The 22,014-nt window shown below is 47.4% G+C and overlaps 1 protein-coding gene and 1 long non-coding RNA gene across 4 annotated transcripts in view; one reads left to right on the top strand and one right to left on the bottom strand.

Annotated features, from left to right (window-relative positions):
- Window positions 1-22,014, bottom strand: part of CHEK2 (checkpoint kinase 2) — a 46,122-nt gene that overhangs the window by 10,284 nt on the left and 13,824 nt on the right. Inside the window, exons 3-7 of one of the 3 annotated variants that reach the window (XM_075059941.1) lie at window positions 14,946-15,036; window positions 7,144-7,252; window positions 5,239-5,292; window positions 1,545-1,606; window positions 628-727 (exon numbers count right to left, since the gene is read on the bottom strand). In XM_075059941.1, the coding sequence (XP_074916042.1) occupies window positions 628-727; window positions 1,545-1,606; window positions 5,239-5,292; window positions 7,144-7,252; window positions 14,946-15,036 (416 nt within the window). Of the gene's footprint in view, window positions 1-627; window positions 728-1,544; window positions 1,607-5,238; window positions 5,293-7,143; window positions 7,253-14,945; window positions 15,037-22,014 lie in introns of those variants that run through there. The other 2 variants (XM_075059939.1, XM_075059940.1) reach the window with 2 other exon arrangements.
- LOC142045831 (uncharacterized) lies at window positions 19,895-21,525 on the top strand. Its single transcript, XR_012654723.1, has 2 exons — window positions 19,895-19,930; window positions 20,903-21,525. It is a non-coding gene; the product is annotated as an uncharacterized LOC142045831 (long non-coding RNA).

The raw sequence follows: 22,014 nt of genomic DNA, 5'->3' as shown, positions 1-22,014 counted from the left end.
GTACGGGGTGAGGCTTGGTGGGGGTGTCTGGGTATGGGAGCACAGGGGTTGGGTGGAGGGGGGAGCAGCTCCCCGTCCATTGACCCCTCCCTCTGCAGCTGAGGAGCAAAGGGGGCAGGAAGCAGGAGAGGATGCTGAGCTTCCTGCAGCTGGAGGAGGTTACTGAGGGTGGGTCTGACAGCGCTTGGGGCAGGGGCAGCGTGCAGAGCGGTGCCCCCTGGATACCCCTATGTGTAGCAGCCTGAAGGGGGCCATCCTGCTGCTTCTGGGAGCCGCATGGAGCGGTCCCCAACCCTGCTCACCGGCTGGAGTGCCGGAGCAGGGCAAGTCCCAGACCCCACTCCCCAGTGGGAACTCGAGGGCCAGATTAAAATGGCTTGCAGGCTGGATTCTGCCCGCAGGCCGTAGTCTGCCCACCCCTGTGGAAGAGAGTGGAACCTTTCCAGGTTGGTTAGCGTAATAACTAAAAGGAACACTGGCCTAAATCTCTTCTATGAATAATAAGAAGAGTTCACTTACTGCTGTAAAAACACATGCAAGCACAAATGATAGAATTAAAGAAGTTACACTGATTGCACAGTCAGAGAAAGAACATTTTTTAATTTATACAAATTCAGAACTATTTACCTTTACAGCCAACAGCATCTGATAAAAATAGAGCTTGCAGGTAGCTTCTTTCATTCTGGTTGATCTCGACACTCTGTCATATAACTCTCCTCCTTCCATCCTGAAACAGAAGTACAGAAAGAGATTCAATATACTGGTTTCATAAGTTAGACCTCACTGGGAAAGCCTGAGACTGAAAAGCTTCTCTAAGCAAAAAGAACCCACTGAAACGTAAAGTATATTCATTTTCTGAAATGCATCCATTGGGCACATGTTTATAAAGTCTTAAACGTGACCTGCAAAGTAAAAATAAATTGGTCTTCAGCTGGCTGAAACTAAACCCACGAAAGCAGAAGCACTATTCCAAGGAAGTTCACCTTCTAAAAGACCATCTGGCCATTGCTTGTCAATGTAGCACAAAGCCTTGGAACACCTTCTATCCTCTTTGGGTAGCCAGGAGACTTCACCCTTCTCATCACACAAACCTGCAGATACAACAATCCCTGCTCTCATCATCTTCAGACTGTACTTCCTGGGACTGACAGTGAAGGCCATGCAGCAGCTGCAACTGGTTCATCATCTGGTCACCCACTTACCCGTCTCTGGCTCCCCAACAAGTTCCAGATCCAGGTTAAGAAGCAGATCTCGAACAGTAAAGCTCTCAATGATCCAGGCCTGTGCTCTTTTTAAAACTCTCTCTACTTATGTGATCCACTCAGAGCAGCTGCAATTGATCAGGATGATCGGGTGGAGAATCCTGCAGGAGTGGAGTGTCTCTACAGCTCCAAAAGAATGACTTTCCTGTCTGTCCTAACCCCCAGTTTTACCAAGGTTTTGGATAGCACCTGAGATAATCATAAAGTCAGGTTCAAGTTACATTATTTTATTTACGGCAGTAAAACATTTACTCTGGAACAAATTGAATGCAAATTACTTACAATTCCAAAACAATATAATAATCTTCTGCATCAAAGAAGTTTTTTATCTTGATTAAGCAGGGCTAGCAAAAGAGGAAGAAAACAACAGAATGACACAATCATTTTATGAGAACTAATATTACAAGAAAATATTATCCAAGAAAATAATTTCAGAATGGTGTGCAATCCAAGGTATACATGGCAGGACACTACGCTGATATAGGGTTCTCTTTCAAAAAAAAAAAAAAAAGTGCAAGTGAATTTTATATTAATCATAGTGAGACTAATGTGACAGGCTGTCTGCTTAGTGCAAACATGTGCCATGGAAGTTTTCCCCAACCACATTTCTCTCAATGAACCTCAATCACAATCTGAAACCCCCCTTTTTATTCTTATGATGAGTTCCCACACAGCTCTGCCAGTGCATTCTGCCTAGTCAATTATACTATTCCACTGTACTTGACTTCCCCTTTTGTGGGGGGTTTACATACAGCAAAAGGGAGATAGAGTTTTTGTTTTTTTTTAAAAAAAAGGGTAAAATTTAGTAAATTCGCTAAAATTGCCAAAGGAATTCAGGAGCAGGTATAAGGCTTAATTTTTTTCCAATTAAATTTACTCAATTTCAAATTGATGTCGTGTCTAAGATATTTGGAAGTGTACCACTTTTGTGGGGTTTATTATTTAAGTCAATGGAAAGTTTTAAACAATGTTATCAAATTAACTCAGATCTGAAGATTCCCACACTGGAAGATTTGATTGACTAGACAAGGGTAGTCAATAGGTGCTCCACGGGCCTAATCTGGGCCACCAGACATTTTTGAATAGACTCTGAAATGTCTTTATTTACTTATCAATTTTTGTGTGTGTTTGTTTTTGGGGTTTTTTCTTTATTTCCTCTGGAGTCTGGACCTTGACTATACCTTGACACACAAAAAATAATACTTGACTACCCTGGATTAGAGTCTCTTTCCAGAAGCAGTTTCAACCATGTGGTTCTGTGGAGATTTGGTCTAGGCCAGGGGTCGGCAACCTTTCAGAAGCGGTGTGCCGAGTCTTCATTTATTCACTCTAATTTAAGGTTTCGTGTGCCGGTCATACATTTTAATGTTTTTAGAAAGTCTCTCTCTACAAGTCTATATATTATATAACTAAACTAGTGTTGCATTGTAAAATAAACAAGGTTTTCAAAATGTTTAAGAAGCTTCATTTAAAATTAAATTAAAATGTTGATCTTACACCACCGACCCACTCAGCTTGCTGCTGGTCTGGGGTTCTGTTCACCTAGGCCGGCAGTGGGCTAAGTGGGGCCTGCGGCCAGGACGCCAGCTGGGAAGGGTCTGGCAGCCAGAAACCCAGACCGGCAGCGGGCTGTGCAGGGCTGGCGGCTGGGACTCCAGACCGGCAGGGGGCTGAGCGGCTCAGCTCACTGCCGCTCAGGGGTTCCATCCTCCAGCTCCTGCCAGCCGGGGTCCCGGCCCTGCCCACATACAGTGGGTACCTACCTTCTCCCTGGTTCTGGCCCATCTCTTCCTCTCTCTGCATTGAGCTGAGAGTTGGAGTGGACCAAGCACAGGGCTCGGGGTGAAGGGTCTGGCCAGGAGCTAGAATGAAGGAGGGGGCTCCGGGTTGGGGCAGGAGGTTTGGGTGTGGGGCACTTACCTGGACAGCTCCCATGTGGTGTGAGGGGTGCAGGTGGGAATGTGAGTGGGGGTGTAGGGGCTCCCATTTGGTGCTCAGGGTGGGGGAGGGGATGTGCAGGGTGCATGGGATGTGGAGGGGGCTGGAGATGTGGGAGGTGCAAGAGTCCGGGCAGAGGGCTGAGGGCATCTGAGGGGGGTGCAGGTGTCAGGGTAGGGGGGCTGGGTATGTGTGGAGGTGCCAGTCAGGGCTGAGGTCATGAGAGGCGGGGTCAAGGAGTCAACAGAGGGCTGGGTGGTACAGGGCTCAGGGCTGGGTGGTACAGGGTTCAAGGCAGGGGCCTGGGGGTGTGTAGGGCTCAGGGCAGAGGGCTGGGAGTGTGTGTGGGCGGGGAGGATCAGGACTCAGGGCAGAGGGCTGGGTGACTGCACCCCCCAGAACCTCCACCCCCCCCACTCCTTGTCCCGACCACCCCCTCCTGGGACCCCACCCCCTATCTAAGCCTCCCTGCCCCTTATCTCCTGACTGCCCCCCTAGGATCCTACCCCCTACCTGTCCCCTGACTGCCCCAACCCTTATCCATACCCCCACACTCAGACAGACCTCCTGGACTCCCACGCCTATCTAACCGCTTCCCGCTCCCTGACAGGATCCCCAGAACTCTGGACCCATACAACACCCCCCACCCGCTCCCTGCCTGCCCCAACCCCTCTCCACACCCCTACCTCCTGGCGGTCCCCCCAGAACTCCCGACTCATCCAACACCCCAGCTCCTTGTCCCCTGACTACCCCCTCCAGAGACCCACCGCACCCTAACTGTTCCCCCAGGACCCTCCCTGTCCCCTGAGTGCCCTGACTCCTATCCACCCCCCAAATAGACCTCGGGACTCATATGCCCCATCCAATCCCCTGCTCCCTGACTGCCCCCTCCAGAGAACCCCCACGGTCAGCATGCGCTCAACACCGCCGTCGACCCTGGGATCCACTGTCGCCGCAGACGGCACAGCCCGACACGCCTTAACCGTCCGCGCGATCGAGCTAATCAGACCATCTTGCTAGCTGAACGCCGACCCACAGTCCTACCCTTCCCTGCGCTCTACGCCTCAAGAACTCCGGTGCAAGGTGCGGCAGCTAAGCACAAGTTTCCTTGACATAGATCTGGAACCACACCACTCTGATTGTTACAACCCCAACCACCCCCATCCTGCTCCCTGTCCCTTGACTGCCCCCACCCAGCCCTGGACCGCCCTTACCATGAGGCTCCTCGCTCCTCCGGAGCCCTGCTGCCGCCGCCGCCGCCACCGCCACCCCCGCGCGCAGCCCTGCTCCACTCCGCCCCTCAGAGCGCTAAGCATGCGGCGGTAGGGCTCCTGATGAGCGGGGAGCGTCTTTCCCTCCACACGGAGCCAAACACTGCCCCGTGGGAGTGCGCAGCCCCAGACCTCCAGAGCTCTGCGCGCGTGGCGGCAGGGCTCTGGGGGAAAGCGGGGGAGAGGCCGCCAGCTTGCTGCGCTCGGCCAGCGCTCCGGCCCAGGACCACAGACCCCGTAGCTTGCCATGTCGACAGGATTTTTAATGACATTCGGAGTCCCAGCAGGCAGCTGCATGCCATTAAAAACTGGCTCGCGTGCCATCTTTGGCACGGGTGCCATAGGTTGCCGACCTCTGGTCCAGGCCAAAGCTAGGTCAGCAAGCTTGGCCATCTAGCAATATTCACAGGAAAGAGGTATCAAGGAAAGTCTTATTTTCTGATGCAGGTGGTTCAAGCAGAGACCAAGTAAAGAAAATTTCAATCCACATTTGAATTTCAGACATGCAAGTTTTGGAAAAGTTACAACAAGAATGTAAAGATACGGGGTAGAACAGAAAGTGTTTTGTAACCTTATCTACAATAGTCATAATAAGTGGCCATTGCTACCCAATCAGGAAAAGACAAAATTAAAATTAAAAAGCTGTGCCTCCTAACTGTAACTGGAGCATTAGATACCAGACTACAGTAACCCCAAAAGAAGGAGGGCAAGCAAGAAAAATCAGAATATACATTAAAAGATCAATCAGATTTTAAGACTATACTCACATGATTTATTTTCTTCAAAATCTCAATTTCAGTATTAACATTAAAAGCTGGATCCTATTTAAAAGATAACTGAAGTGTCAGATAGAGCAAGCAGTAATACTGTTTATACAGAGACTTTTGCAGCAATGTACCTATGAAAACACAACATACATTTGCTCCATCCTAACAATTTAAAGGTGGCTACAATGTAAATAACAGAGCTCATCAGAAAAAAAAAAATCTGCTGAAAATTTCAACAAAAATGGAAAAAGAATTCCTTAACTTAAAATCTTCCATGGGAAATTTTGATGTATTTGATGAAAAAAACAAAAAAAATCTAATTTTGGCCCAAAACTGAACTAATTTTATTCTGAAATGCTGCCACAGTACCTCATGGGAGTAATAGTTCGGGTGCCTCAGGCTCCCATTTTCCTGTATGGCTGGGCTCCCTGGTTAGACTACAACTTTCACAATGCAACACGGTCTCACCTCTTGGTACATCATAGGAGATGTAGTCCACTGAATTCTTTTTTTGTATGTACCCCATAATCAAGAAGCCCTTAACAAGTAAATTACCAAGGTTTATACAAAGAAAAGAGTAACTATAAATGCAACAGAATCAAAGGAGCCTTTCAAGTGCTATAGGAAGAGATTAAAATCAGACAAGCAACTGTGGTAGGATGAGGGACAGAGAGGGAAGGGAGATGGTGTTTCCGTATACGTGGTAGCTAACCGGCTATTCTTGTACCGGAGAAATGTTTCCAAAATAGCACAGCTGTACAAATCTTATTGTCAAAATGCAGATACATAGGGTATCTTCTTGGCTAGTAAAATAATAAGCACCTGGTAACATCAACAGGATAGAAAGGAAGGAAACTGACAGCTGTGACTGGTCTGAGATGCACCGTGTCAGGGGGAGAGGGATGAAATAATTAGCCTGGAAAGACCTGCAGGCACAGAACTCTGGAAGTAGGGCTTTTTTTTAATTCTGATGGTTTCAGGATTTGGGCCTACCAGAGCAAGAGAGCCTTAGACCTTGCATATTTCTTAGAAAATTTATCATGGAGTTAACTGGAGCTTTTCTTGACTGTCTAAATAAGCTTTGATTTAAAATACTTTTGGATCTCAGGCTGTCTCTGGAAAAACTCATTTATAGTCTGTCCCAACAAGAGGTGAAGGATCCTTCCATCTCAGAGAAGAGGTAACAAAAAGGAGTCTGCATCGAGCCATATTAAACACCAAGACCATTTGGACTAGACTATTAATTAATAGTTACCATACACACTCTAATGAGAGTGATGAGTTAAGGTGAGCTATTACCAGCAGGAGAGAAAAAAACTTTTTGTAGTGGTAATCAAAATGGTCCATTTGCAGCAGTTGACAAGAAGTTGTGAGGAACTGGGGGGGCAGGGGGAGAGGAGGAGGAGGAGGAGGAAGATAAGCATGAGGAAGATAAGCATGAGGAAATAGTTTTACTTTGTGTAATGAACCATCCACTCCCAGTCTTTATTCAAGCCTAATTTAATGGTGTCCATTTTGCAAATTAATTCCAATTCAGCACTTTCTCATTGGAGTCTGTTTTTGAAGTTTTTTTGTTGTAATATTGCGACTTCTAGTCAACTGCTGCAAATGGACCATTTTGATTACCACTACAAAAAGTTTCTCTCCTACTGATAATAGCTCACCTTAACTGATCACTCTCGTTAGAGTGTGTATGGTAACACCCATTGTTTCATGTTCTCTGTCTGTGTATAAATATATCTTCCTACTGTATTTTCCACTGCATGCATCCAATGAAGTGGGCTGTAGCCCACGAAAGCTTATGCTCAAAAAAATTTGGTAGTCTCTAAGGTGCCGCAAGTACTCCTGTTCTTTTTGCGGATACAGGCTAACACGACTTCTACTCTGAAAAAAATAGATACTTACTGTGTCTCTCACAGCGCTTGTTATAAATCTCCGTTTATTGATTATCTTTACAGCAACTTTGTTACACGTGGTCCTCTCAAATGCCAGTTTAACCTCTCCACAGGCACCACTAATATAAAAATGTATTATGTTAAAGCTTGCAAGCATTTTTCAATATGTGGGTGACATATAAAAATAGATCAAACACAGAAGGTGTTTGGTACTTGATATTTATTACATGTGATCAGAATGCTGCTGTCTTCTAACCCTTTGAATACAAGAGACTGGGTGTGCAGTATTTAGACACATCAGTAGTAGGCACATTAGATTAGGATAGATGCTGGTAGCCACCAATGTTCTAATACAGAAATCAAATTACAACCAAAACTCCAGACTGAAAGCTATTAAGAGAATACTGAGGACAAGCACTGTTGGCATTTCAGCTGCACAAATTGCTAAAAACACAACAACCACCTCTCAAAATGTATCCTTACGATTTTGACTTAAGCTCACAAAGTCCACCCAGCCCCCATTAATACAGCCCAGTGGCAAAAGGACATTATAATACATGAAATCCTGCATCACAAGGTTGCACAACTCTGAGCAACACATATAGCAACCAATTTATTTTTGATTATGAGATTATAGGAGGAAATCTGTACAAATCCATTCAGACTTCTGTTTTCACTTTGCTGCTCTTTTATGATCTACAAAGACTTTTTGGGGAAAATTCCACTTTAAAGACATTTTATATTAAAAATATCAGGTCACTGTTTCTCTCTTTGTTACTTGAGGACCCAAACAGTGATGTCCCACAAGGGGCTATACTCTGACCTTCAGTTCTTCCGCCTGCTTCCAACCATGGGATAGAGAGGATACTGATTCAGAAAGTAACACGACTGCTAGCAAACTATTTCAAACCTGATTTTCTGCTTCTAAAAAACACTGTTACCTACCTTTCGTAACTGTTCTTCGAGATTTGTTGCTTATGTCCATTCCGTTCTAGGTGTGTGCGAGCCCACGGGTGCGGTCGTTGGAGATTTTTGCCTTAGCGGTTTCCATAGAGCTGGCCATGGCACTCTCTGGAGTGCTGCGCTCATGCATTGGTATAACAGGCACTCCTGACCCTACACCCTTTCAGTTCCTTATTGCTGACAACTCTGACAACTCCAACAGAGGGGCAGGAGGGCAGGTAAATGGACATAAGCAACACATCTCAAAGAACAACAGTTATGAAGAGGTGGGTAACCGTTTTTTCTTCTTTGAGTGCTTGCTCGTGTCAATTCCATTCTAGATGACTCAAGCAGTATCAATGGAGGTAGGCTCAGAGTGCACGGTCTTGCAGTTTGAAGCAATGCTCTGATAAAGCCAGCATCATCCCGAGCCTGCTGAGTAAGCGCATAATGAGTTGTGAATGTGTAGATGGACCACCAGGTAGCAGCCCAACAGATTTCATGGACTGGCAACTATGACAGGAAGACTGCCGATGACGCCTGCACCCTAGTCAAGTGAGCCGTCACAATCGCTGGCATGTGCACCTTTGCCAACTCATAACAGTAGAGGATGCAAGCTGTGATCCATGACGATATTCTCTGGGCAGACACTGGGCAACCCTTCATCCTGTCTGCAACAGCAACCAACAACTGTGTTGACTTACGGAACAGCTTTGTTCTATCTATGTAGAAGGCCAGCGCTCGTCTGACGTCTAGGGTATGCACCCTGCATTCATCATCCGTCGCATGAGGCTTGGGACAGAAGACCAGTAAGTAAATGTCTTGACCAGTATGAAACTGGGAAACAACCTTGGGCAGGAAAGCTGAGTGTGGGCACATCTGGACCTTACCCTTGTAGAAGACCATATATGGCAGCCCTGAGGTGAGTGCCCTGATCTCGGACACCAGGCGGGCTGGAGTTATAGTGACCAAGAAAGAAACCTTCCAGGAGAGAGCAGAAAGCCAAGGGTTTGAAGGGGGGACCCATGAGCATTGACAGTACAAGATTCAGGTCCCAAAGGGGAATGGGGTCCCAGACATTCGAATACAGGTGCTTCAGACCTTTCAAGAACCATGCCGTCATAGAATGGATGAAGACCGTCGTGCCTTGAAATGGAGGATGGAATGCCAAAATGGCTGCTAGGTGGACCTTGACTGAAAAGAGCGACAGGCCCTGGAGCTTAAGGTGCAGCAGATAGTCATGGATATCCTGCAGAGGGTCTCTTCAGCTCAAATGTGCCTGTCTGAGGCCCAACACACAGACCGCTTCCACTTCACCATGTAGGTGGCCCTGGTGGAAGGTTTTCTGCTGCCCAGCAGGACCTGCTGGACACTAGCAGAGCATGCCTGTTTGTCCAGACTTCACTACGTAGTAGCCAAGCTGTCAAGTGCCGTGATCCTGGGACAGCAGGTCCAGCTGAAGAGACAGCTGCAACGAGGTGGCTGCCGAAAGACTCCATGGCAGGCCACACCAGTGTAAGCGAGGCCACACTGGGGCTATGAGGATGGTGTTCACTTTGTCTTGCTTCACCTTTAGCAGTACCTTGCGGATCAACGGTACCAGTGAGAAGGCATACATCAGGGCCCCCGACTACGGAATCAAGAAGGTGTCTGACAGGGAGCCCTTGTCCCTGCCCTGCAGACAACAGAACACGTGGCATTTTCTGTTCTGCCTGGACATGAACAGGTCGACCTGGGGAGTCCCACACCGTTGAAAATTAGGCTGACCACCTCCGGATGGAGCAACCATTTGTGGCGAGACGAGAAGGTCCTGCTGAGGCAATCTGCCAAGACATTCTTGGTTCGGGCAGGTGGGTGGCTACTAGATGAATGGCATATCACACACAAAAGTCTCAGAGGCCGAGCACCTCTCGACACAGGGCCAAAGACCTGGCACCACTCTGCCTGTTCATGTAATACATCACAGCAGTATTGTCCATGGACGTGCACCATCTTGCCTCTTAGGTGGGACAAGAAAGCCTGGCAGGCCAAGCAAACTGCTCTGAGCTCCCTGACATGGATGTGAAGGGCTACGTCATGTTGAAACCATCAGCCTTGGGTGCTGAGCTCACCCAGGTGGGCTCCCCAGTCCAGATCCAATGCGTTTGAAACCAGGGTAAGCAACGTGGACGGGGTCACAAAGGAAACTCCTTGCAGCATCGACTTGGTATCCAGCCACTAGTCCAGGGTCGAAAGGACATGGTTCAGCACCGTGATCACTCAGCCCAGGGCATGCCTGCTGGGGGTATAGACTAAGACCAGCCACGCTTGCAGAGGCTGTAGATGAAGTCTAGCATGGCTGACCATGTGCATCCACGCGGCCATGTGGCCCATCAGTTGCAGGCAGGCGTGGGCCATGGTGAGCAGATGGCTCCCTACATGGGAGATGAGGTCCAGCATGGCCTGAAAACATGTTTCCAGGAGAAAGGCCCTGGCCCATGTGCAGTAGAGAACCACTCCAATAAACTCTATGCCTTGAACTAGTGTTAATGTGGACTTTTCTGCGTTTATCAACAAGCCAAGGTCGTGCCACGTGGCCTCTGCACTTGCCTTTGAGGAGCCAGTCGTCAAAAATCTGGACCCCTCGACGTCTCAGGTAAGCTGCCACTGGCGCCACGCACTTTGTGAATACACTGGGTGCCGATTCCGAAGATAGACCCAAGGACAGCACGGTGAACTGGAAATGGTGCCTTGCCACTATAAAACACAAGTAACGCCTGTGACCTGGGAATATGGAGACATGAAAGTAAGCGTCCTTTAAGTCGACAGTGGTGTACCTGTCTCCCGGATCCAAGGAGGGGATGGTGGAGGCTAGGGAGAGCATGCAGAACTTCAACTTCTTGAGATATTTGTTGAGGTTATGCAGGTGTAGGATGGGTCTTAGGCCCCCTTTTGCCTTCAGGATTAGGAAGTAGCGAGTGTAGAATCCTCTTCCTTCAATGTGCCAAGGAACTTCATCCACAGCCTCCAGGCACAGGAGCTTTTTGACCTCCTGAACAAAGAGTTGCTCATGAAAAGAGTCCCTGAAGAGGGGGCAGGGAGGGAGGGACAGCTGTGAATTGCAGAGTATAGCCCCAAGATATTATATCCAAGACCCTAATCCACAACCATGCCAAACAGTAGGGGCATAGACAGTTGAGGAAGAGAAGGGAAGGATCTAGGTAGCTGACTGGGGAGTCACTCTCGAGTGCACCCTCAAAATGTGTGGAGCCCTGTGTGGATATGCAAATGTGTATCCGCATCCATTCTGCGATCCACAAAAATTATCTACGGATATCTGCAGATTTGCAGGGTTCTACACTGGGGACTGGGTTGTGGTTCTGAGGCATCTTGGCTAGAGCCCGGTCAGGGAGAGCCACGTGGGCAGCTGTGGGAATAGAGTCCAGTAGAGGGCAACGAAAATGATCAGAGGGCTGGGGCACATGACTTTTGTGGAGAGGCTGAGGGAACTGGGCTTATTTAGTCTGCAAAAGAGTTGAGTGAGAGGGATTTGACAGCAGCTTTCAACTACCTGAAAGGGGGTTCCAAAGAGGATGGATCTAGACTGTTCTCAGTGGTACCAGATGACAGAACAAGGAGTAATGGTCTCAAGTTGTGGAGGGAGAGGTCTAGGTTGGATATTAGGAAAAACTATTTCACTAGGAGGGTGGTGACGCACTGGAATGGGTTACTTAGGGAGCTGACGGAATCTCCATACTTGGAGGTTTTTAAGGCCCGGCTTGAAAAAGCCTGGCTGGGTTGATTTAGTTAGGATTGCTCCTGCTTTGAGCAGGGGGTTGGGCTAGATGACCTCCTGAGGTCTCTGCCAACTCTAATCTTCTATGATTCTATGACACAGCCAGGGGCTGCTCTGAGTCCCATCCCTCCACACACTGCGGGCATGTAGAGGGTTTGCCATGACTCCCTGGCTGGGCTCCATGCTGGCCTGGCCGCGGGGAGGAGAGAGAGACCTCTGGACCTGCCAGGGCCTGCTCGAGCCCTGCACCCAGAGCCAGTGGAGGGTCCGCCGTGGCTCCCCACAGCTGCCCGCATGGCTCTTACCGTGGCCAGGCTGCGGCTCCAAGCCATCTCCCTCCCCAGCCGGAGCCGGGTCCAGGAGAGCCGCGCTGGCAACTGTGGGGAGCCGCAGCAGACCCTCCACCTGCCTTGGGTGAGGGGCCCGAGCAGCCCCCTGCCCAGTATCCCTGCCCAGGGTAGGTGGAGGATCCATGCTGCAGTTCCTAACAGCTGCTGACCAGGCTCTTACCATCAGATCCCTGCGTAGATACAAAATTTGTATCTGCATCCGCACTGCTACCCGCGGAAATGGTCCACAGATATCCACATCTGCAGATATAAAGCAGATCCCGCGATTTGCAGGGCTCTAAAAATGAGCACTTTTGGCCCCCTACGTGTTTGGCGGGCCCAGGTTATGCAGGTGAGGGGGAGGAAAAAGGACGTCAACAATGGTGGCAGGGGCAGCCAGAAGGGCTTACAAGCAGAATGCAGCATGTGGATACCCAACCACCAAAGGGTGGCTCTAGCATCCTACAGCCCGTGCAGCCTGACGTCCATCTGCTCAGAGGAGAGACCAACTCTGTCAAAAGGCTGAATCAAGGTTTGCATCTCCTGGGAGAGGCCTGCTGTTTGGAGCCAGGAGTTGCGCAGCATAACCACCACCGACACGACCACTCAAGTCACCAAATCCGCCTCATCCCAGTCCATTTGCAGGGTGTATTTGGCCACCGTGGTGCCCTCCTCCATCAGAGTGCCGAACTCCTGGGCCAAACTCTGCAGGAGCGATTCCTGGAACTTTTTGAGGACGTCCCAGAGATTAAAATTATATCTGCCCAATAGTACTTGATGATTTGCCACCCGAAATTGTAAGCTGGTAGTCGAATAAATGTTTCTCCCAAAGAGATCAAGCTTTTTGGCCTCTTTGTTCTTGGGAGTCGAGGAGGTGTGACCCTGCTTGTGACCCTTTGGCCAGAAGAAAATACTTCTGTTTAGCCCCTAACTACTACTAACAACTACACATAACAACTACTTAACTAATACTATACATAAACTATTTTCAAAAGGCCCTAAGGCACGAAGTTTGTAGGAGAAAAAAACACTAGCTCTTGCTAAGCAAGAAAGGCACTCTGACTAACTACCCCAGGTGGTAAGAAGGAACTGAGAAGGCATAGGACTGGCAACACCTGATATACCGCCGCATGAATGCAGCACTCCAAAAGGCGCCACAATTGGCCCTACGGATACCACTAAGGCAAAAATCTCCAATGACCACGCACGCACCTAGAATGGAATCGACATGAAGCAAACGCTCCAAGAAGAACTGTGAGTACTCAATCATAAATCTGAGTTTCACAATTAAAAGTATGTTTTAAACCCAAGTCATTTAGAAGCATAAGGCCCAAACCTGGCTGTTTTAACGAATATAGGTCTACTTGTATGCCATAATTCAGAGTTCCAGCTTTAACTGTTCTCATCATTCAGAGCTGAAAGCAGCGAACGGGCAGCTATAATCCCAGCAATCCAAGGAGCCCGTACTCTGATGGCCCAGCAGTGGAATAAGAGATGTCAAAACCATATAGATTGGGAATGAATGAACAAATCTGCTAAACTTCAGATTTATTGCCAGTGCTGTTAGCCACCTATTAACAAAGAAATATAATACCTTCTATTTCACCCTTGGACATTCAGAATAGAAAGACTTATTTTACAGACAGCACTAGGAACTTACTTTCAGGGGGACCATATTTCAAATAGGCAGTAACTAACCACTTACAAGACAGGCAACTGAAAAGAGGACTTTGCATTAAGGAGTAAGAATTCTTTGAAGTGAAAAATTAATTTGTCCTATTAACACCTCAAAAAAAATCATATGAGGAAGTAAACTACTGTCCATCACTGATGCTAAAATTTTTCCAATACTCTCTGCAAAACAAACTTCTTCAACAAGGCCTTCAAATCCTACCTCCTCCTTTTAACAGCTTTATATGCATGTACAAGTGCTCCCTGTAAAGCAGAAGGAAACTACAGTGAAGGACAGATGTAAAAAAAAAAAAAAAATCAAAACCACCTCAGTTACCACATTATCTGACTGCTGCAGCTTGTCATCAGTTTCTCCCCACACACATATAAAGCCACTCTTTGCCCATTTCCCTCATACATTGATCTTAATGTAAACACTGCAAGACACAAGTCCACAACCTGATTCTCTCCCGCACAGAGACACTCCCCGAGCTGAGTGCATTAGGGAGCAAGTTACACCTCCTTGAGTCTCACAGTATATTAATTGATTAGAAAGTCAGAGGGACCATTGTGATCACACGGTCTGACCCCCTGTATAATTGTATTGGCATCCAGCTGCATAAGCACCAGCACTGATCTAAGTTAGCATAGCCTCTGGATTCTCTAACTGGCTATGATCTCTTCTAATGAAAAATAAACAAGTTGTGAATTGACATAATTCAGGTGTGCTCCACCCAACTCTGGCCCATTTTGCCAGGCCATGGTGGGGCTGCTGACAAAGGAGACACATACACTGATTTATGCCAGGTAAAAACTGCCCTACACCGAGAGAATTCTCAGCTGGCCAGTTAAGGCCAGATTTTCACCTAGGTGGCAAAAAGTGGCTGGAGTATAATGACAGAACCTGGACTTTCGTCTTTTATTCGTCTGAAAAGCACCACGTTTTTGTTTGTATTACCATAGTGCCTAGGATGGTATTATTGAAACAGTACTAAAATAATAGCAAATAGTTAATACTAGTTACAGTTCAAACATTATCCACACAAAAACTAAAGGAAAATAAGTCCTAAGTATTTTAGTAAGTATGGTGCTTACCTTCCCAAAGTTTTTGACATGATATATTTCTCTCTCAATTCTCTGGGATATGCTGACTGATCATCCACCATAAGATCAGAAAATACAAACGCTGGGAAGATGAGGGGAGATAATTTTTTGTTACTAACTTCAAAGACTTTGTTACAAGGAATAACTACTATTCGTAAATGTTAATATTCAACAACTAAGAGAGTGCTGTACATTAGAAGTAAACATAACTGAAACAAAAAATTATATTAAAAAACCATTACCTACATTTTTGAAACTGTTGTTCTTTAAGATGGGTCGCACATGTACATTCCACCGTAGATGCATGCATGCTCCTCGCACAGATGTTGGAGATTTTTGTCCCTCAGTGGCACCAATCAGAGTTGCTGGAGAGCCCTCTGTTGCCATACGCTACTGTATGCTGGTATAAAAGGGCAGAGCCACTCCAACGCCTCTCAGTTCCTTCATACTGGACAGACTCCAATGTGGAATGGATATATGCAACCCATCTCAAAGAACACTGACAGAAGAGTAGGTAATATTTTTTTCACTGAGTGATTGCACATGTCCATTCCACTGTAGGTAACACAAGCAAACAGATACGGAGGTGGGTTCAGAGTCTACCTGAACAGAGAGTGCAAGACCATCAATCCAAAATTGGCATTGTGTCTGGACTGACAGGAAATGGCATAATGAGAAGTAAAAGTGTGGACTGAAGACCCCGCTGCTTTACGAATGTCTACAATCTGCATTTGCATCAAGAAAACTGCAGAAAGTGCCTGCACTCTGGTAGAATGCGCCAATACTCAATCTGGAGGGATTGTATTAGCTAGTGGGTAGCATAAAAAAAAAAAATACATGAAGAGATCCAAGATGAGATTTTCTGAGAGGAAACTGGTTAGCCCTTAGCTCTGTTTGAAACTGCTACAAACCACTGCATAGAGGATCTGTTAACCAAAACTGGGCCAGCTAGTAAGCTTAGGGAGAACTAATGACCCACCAGAGTTTGACAGAAAGCAGCACTTTTATTATACTGATAGTTAAGCTCAAAAGCAGGTGGGGGGGGGGGTCACACACACACTTGCACACTCCCGCTCCCATGCTAACCATGTGGAATTTTATTTTCTTCAGGAATTTGTTCAACTCTCTTAGGTCTAAAATAGGCCTGAGACCTTTTTTGTCTAGTAGATCAGGAAGTAGCAGGAATAGAAACCCTTATCCCTGAGGTTCAACAGTACTTCCTCTAGGGCCCCTGACTGAAGAAGAGATTGGACACCCTGTTGAAGGGCAATCTCATGGGAGTGGTCCCTGAAGAGGGTGGGTAGGGGAGAAGAACTGAACTGGATGGCATACCGCAGTTCCACCATGCTTTCAGACTGGTAGGTCTTACTTATGTGAGCCCAAGCACTTAGGAAGTGGGATAAGCGATTAGTAACAAACAATAAGGAACAGATGGGGCTATGGTGACAGGTTCACTGTCCTTGACAAACCCATCCAAATCACTGTTTGGATGAGGCAGCTGGATTGGATAAGCCCACCGATGATGAAGAGAAGAGCAGTGGAAGGCATCTCTTATAACATCTGTCCTTTTTCCTTAGTGGATCATGGGATTGGGGAGCAAACCCCTGCTCTCTGTATAGCTACTGTGGGCAACACTGCTTTTTTTTTTACTGATGGGGTATAGACTCCAAGAGACTGAGTGTTGCCCTGGAATCCTTAAGGTTATGAAGCCTGTTGTCTGTTTTCTCCGAAAAGCTGGAGGGACTTTCGAAAGGACAGTACCGGATAGTCTGCTGTACCTCTAGAGGTAGCCCAGACAACTGCAACCACGAACACCTCACAGCAACAGCCAACACCATGGTTCAAGTAGCTGAGTCTGTGCTTCAGGGCAGTCCTAGAGACCAGTTTACTCTCTTCAGCCATTACTGCAAACTTTTGTCTACAGTCCTCAAGTAGTTTCTCTTTAAATTTCATGATTATCTCTCAAAGGGCAAAGTCATGTTGACTCAAGAGAGTTTGTTGATTTGCAATCCTGAGTTGCAGGCTTCCCGAGGAATAAAATTTGTGACCAAACATATCCAGCTTCTTTGAGGCTTTGCTTTTTGGCACAGAAGCTTTGTCCCTCTCTATCCTGCTCATTGGTAGCTGCCACAAGAGAGCACAGAGTGGGGATGAGAGTAAAAATGTTCATATCCCTTACAGGAGACAAAGCACCTCCTCTCAGCTCGTTTTGCTGTGAGTTCCCAGGAGCAGGGGGCCTGCCTAAGGGCCTTGACTGGCTCCATGATGATTTCATGGCTGCACCATGGTGCTGTCGCTAATACCAGGATGTCCACCAACTTGTGAGAGCTTTCATGCACCTCTTCTCCCTGAATGTCAAGTACAGAGGCCGCTATTTTTAAAAGATCTTGATGAGCAATGTGGTCCCTCTGGTGGTGTCACTTAACTGCTCAACCACCTCATCAGGTGACAAGGACGAAACAGACATCTGAGGTGGTACTTAATCTGTGACTAGTGGCTGGCGGTGCCTGAGTGGCTTCTGGATGCTCAGTACCAGGGAATGGTGCTCTCGGTACCAATGCCTCTGGTGCACTCTCCATGTCAGTGAGCAAGATGCTTCAAGGCTAGATGGGGGGGGGGGGTACACCAGAATATGTCCAGAATGACCATTAATACGGGCTCAAGACCCATCCTTGCCTGGGCCATTGACCCTTAGAAGGATCCCAGTGCATGGCCCATGGTCCCAACGATTCTGATGGGGAGGTATGTTCCCCATCCTGGGCGAGATACAGAGAACCTCACCTCTAAGTCCAAGGAAAAGAGTCAGATGCTTCTGACAATGGAAGTTCAAATCCAGAATGGACTGGTAAGACGTAGTCCTAGTCCGAGCCCGAGGACAGCCGTACCAAGGAAATCATGGGAGACTTTCCTCTAAACAACACGGATTTCTGTGGAGGCTTGGGTAGCAGCATCACACGATCTCGATGAAGCAAGGTATGAAGCACAGGCAGTACAAAGAAGCTAAGCAAGTCTCTTGCGGCTGCATATGCCTCCAGGGTTGCTGCGATTGGCACCTTCTGTTGGCGTCATAAATGTCTTTCAGGGGAAATATCTGACACAGGCTTCAGAGGCAGCAATCCCCTCTTGGGAAGCCTTAAGCATTCTGAAGGGGATTTATCCCACAAATGCTTCTTCTGGTCTCTGGTTCCGTCAGGGTACCAACACAGGCAAGCGAGGCACTGAACCAGAGAAATGCCTAAGCCTTTTCTTTGGTACTCGGGAACAATCCCAAGGAGCCACAGACATTCCAGCAAAGAGCTCCATGCTGAAGTAAATGTACATGGGGCACTCACCCCATGTGACGACTCTGATAGGGGTCAAAGTGCTGCATTCACAAGCAAGCACTTAAGCCCAGTCACGCTATCTTTTTTCAAGTGGAGCTTGAAACCTTTGCAGATGTAACATGGGATTCTCCCAAACATTTCTAACAGGTCAGGTGTGGGTCACTGACTTGCATGGGTTTCACAGAGGTCCAGCAGGACTTAAAACCTGATGAACATAGCATCATTCCGGTAGCTGTGCCAAAAGATAGAAAGTATCAAGAGAGACCAAATGCAGCAACCCAGCACTAAAAATTGTCCAACACTAACTATAACTGACAAATAAGTAAACAGGATCTATATACAGAAAAGGAGTGAGGAAAGCACTTGAGTTAACAAGTCTGAATTACCACCACTGGTGGTAAGCAACTGGTTGGGAAGTCATGGTGGTTCCTCTTATACCACCATGCAGTGGTGTGTGGTGACAGAGGGCACACCAGCTGTCCCAACAGGTACTACTGAGGAAAAAATATCACCAAGACCTGTACATGGGGCGCACACACACACCTACAGTAAAATGGACATATGCACAGTCATATGGCAGCATCTTATGTATAAAGGAAAGTAACTGAAAAATGAGAGAGAGGATTTTTTTTTGTAGTGTTGCAATGAATGCACGATTCTCACTCTTAGGCCTGGTCTACACTACGCGTTTAAACCGAATTTAGCAGTGTTAAACCGATTTAACCCTGCACCCGTCCACACAACGAGGCCCTTTATATTGATATAAAGGGCTCTTTAAACCGGTTTCTGTACTCCTCCCGATGAAAAGGATAGCACTGAATCGTGTATTGCCATGTCGGATTAGGGTTACTGTAGGCCCAGAAGCAAATCAATGGTATGGCCTCCGGAGCTAATCCCCAGAGTGCAGACCATTGGTGATCGCTTAGTGTGGAAGCTCATGCGAACTCGGATGCACTGGCTCAGTAGACAGGGAAAGCCCGCGAACTTTTGAAGTTTCATTTGCTTGTTTGACACGGCACTAGGAGAGCTCACCAGCACAGGTGACCACGCAGCAGCTCAATCAGCACAGTACCTAATGCACATCTTCCGAGAATCAAAAAGAGCTCCAGCATGGACTGCTATGGGAGTACGGTCGGTCCAATCGCTATATGGAGAGGAGGGAGATTTTCCGTGCTAACAGAACTCCCGTTCCAAAAAGATGAAATGGAAAAAACATTGAAAAACTTCCAAGGACACTTGATGCAGAGAGGCCACACAGGGACTCAGTACAGTGCCGTGTGAAGTTTTAAGGAAACAGACAATCCTACCAGAAAAAGCCAAAGAAGCAAACGGACCAAGGGTCGGGCGAAGGCCGGAAAAACGAATGCCGCTTCTACGCTGAGCTTGCATGCATTCTAGGGGGTTCCTGCATCTCATACCCCACCCAGTCCCTGGATTCCGAGCTGGGGGTTAGGTAATCTCAGCCCCGTGTGTCTGCAGGATTTCTGCAGACCGAGGGGAAATGAGTAGGAATGAGCTGCAGGAGAGAACACAGAACTTCATTCTCTGCCCAACGAGTCCAGGATGCATTCTTCCACCCAGATGGATATTACCCTACCCAGCACCGTCCCCAAGCATCTAGCCCAGACAATGAAGCCATGGAAGCGACCTCTGGTGAGTGTACCTTTGTAAATATAAAACATGGTTTAAAAGCAAGCGTTTTTTAATGATTAATTTGCCCTGAGGACTTGAGATGCATTCACAGCCAGTACAGTTATTGGAAAAGTCTGTTAACATGTCTGGGGATGGAACAGAAATCCTCCAAGGACATCTCCATGAAGCTCTCTTGGAGGTACTCCAAAAGCCTTTGCAGAAAGTTTCTGGGCAGGGCAGCCTTATTCTGTTTTCCATGGTAGGACACTTGACCACGCCATGCATGTACCAAGTAATCTGGTATCATTGCATGACAAAGCCTAGCTTCGTATGGTCCCGGTGATTGCTGGCATTCAAGCAACATCCATTCTTTATCTCACTGTGTTATTCTCAGGAGAGTGATATCGTTCACGGTAACCTGGTTGAAATTCAGGAATTTAATTAAGGGGACAGACATGGCCATTCCTACTGGCCTGTTTGCCTGTTGCTTAAAAGAAATCCTTCCTTGCAAGTAGCCAAGCAGGGACGGGAGAGGGGAGGGATTGGCACTCAGCTTTTTCACGTTTGGCTAGCAGTGATCTTCCATGATACCAGCCACGCAGTAGGGGGAGGGGTAAAGAGATTATCCCAGAGAATTGGACGGGAGGGTGGTTTCTGCTGCTGCATGTTAACAGGAAGAAGCAGCACTGAACGGGATTTGCTTGGTATTTGGGAAAGGAGGGCACTGGGCATATGAAGGCTGCAGAAGCCGAAAGACAATGGCTTATTATGGACGCATGCAAGCTGAATTCTGCTCCCCGGACCTGCATCTGTGAGATCTCTAACACCAGAGCCGCAGGCACTCAATATTAAGATGCAAAATGCGACCTTGTAGTGAAATCACACGTGCTATGTAAGGTGAACAGTGTTGTTCACCGTGAAAGAGTATAAGCATTGTTCTGTAAAATGTATCTTTTTAAATACTTCTCTACCTTTCTTCCCTCCCTCATGCAGCTGCAAATTTTTCAAGCCTCCCCACTCCATCCTGAAGGCTATCTCAGATAAGGCGGTGTAAAAAAAAGACACGAGACGAAATGTTCTCAGAACTCATGGAAGTGACCTGCAATGAAAGAGCTCATCTGAATGAGTGGAAGGACGTGGTATTAAATTACAGGAAAGATGCCAGTGAATGTGAGGACAGGAGGGACCAACGGGAGGACAGGAGGGATGCTCGAGATGAGAGGTGGCAGCAGGAAGATCAGAGGTGTAGGAAGGAAGATCAGCGGTGGCGGAATGCAACACTGGGGCTGCTGCATGATCAAACTGACATCCGCCGACGTCTGGTGGACCTTCAGGAACAGCAGCAGGATCACAGAGTGCCGCTGCAGCCCATGTGTAACCACCCTCACCATGTTCCATATCCTCCTCACCCAGACGTGTAAGAATGCATGGGGGAAGGCTTCGTGCACCCGCCCACTCCACTCCCGTGGACAGCCCAACCAAAAGGCTGTCATTACTTTGAAATTTTTTTAGTGGCCTTTTCCTTCCCTCCTATCCTCCTCCCAAACCACACCCAGGATACCTTGTTAATTCTCTCCTTTTTATAATGAATTAATAAAGAATACATGATTTTTAAACTACAGTGACTTTATTTGTTAGAAAGCAAGGTGTAATCGAAGCGGGAAGGTGGGTTGCTTACACGGAATGAGTGAATCAAGTGGGGGGTCATCAAGGGGAAACAAAAACAGCAGTCACACGGTATCCTGGCCTGTGATGAAACTCTTTTTCAAAGCTTCTCTGACATGCACCACTTCCTGGTGCGCTCTTCTAATCGCCCTTGTATCTGGCAGTGCATAATCAGCGGCCAGGTGATTTGCCTCAGCCTTCCACCCCGCCTTAAAGGTCTCCCCCTTACTCTCACACAGGCTGTGGAGCACACAGCAAGCAGCAATAACAATAGGGACATTGATTTGGCTGAGGTCAGAGGCCAGCACGCCTTTAAACAGCCAAATGCACATTCTACCACCATTCTGCACTTGCTCAACCTGTAGTTGGACAACTCCTGACTACTGTCCAGGCTGCCTGTGTATGGCTTCATGAGCCATGGCATCAAGGCGTAGGCTGGG

This window comes from Chelonoidis abingdonii, chromosome 22, assembly GCF_003597395.2.
Source record: "Chelonoidis abingdonii isolate Lonesome George chromosome 22, CheloAbing_2.0, whole genome shotgun sequence".
Lineage (NCBI taxonomy): Eukaryota > Metazoa > Chordata > Testudines > Testudinidae > Chelonoidis > Chelonoidis abingdonii.
The sequence above is the reverse complement of the archived record's forward strand: the minus strand, read 5'-3'. Positions and strand labels throughout refer to the sequence as shown.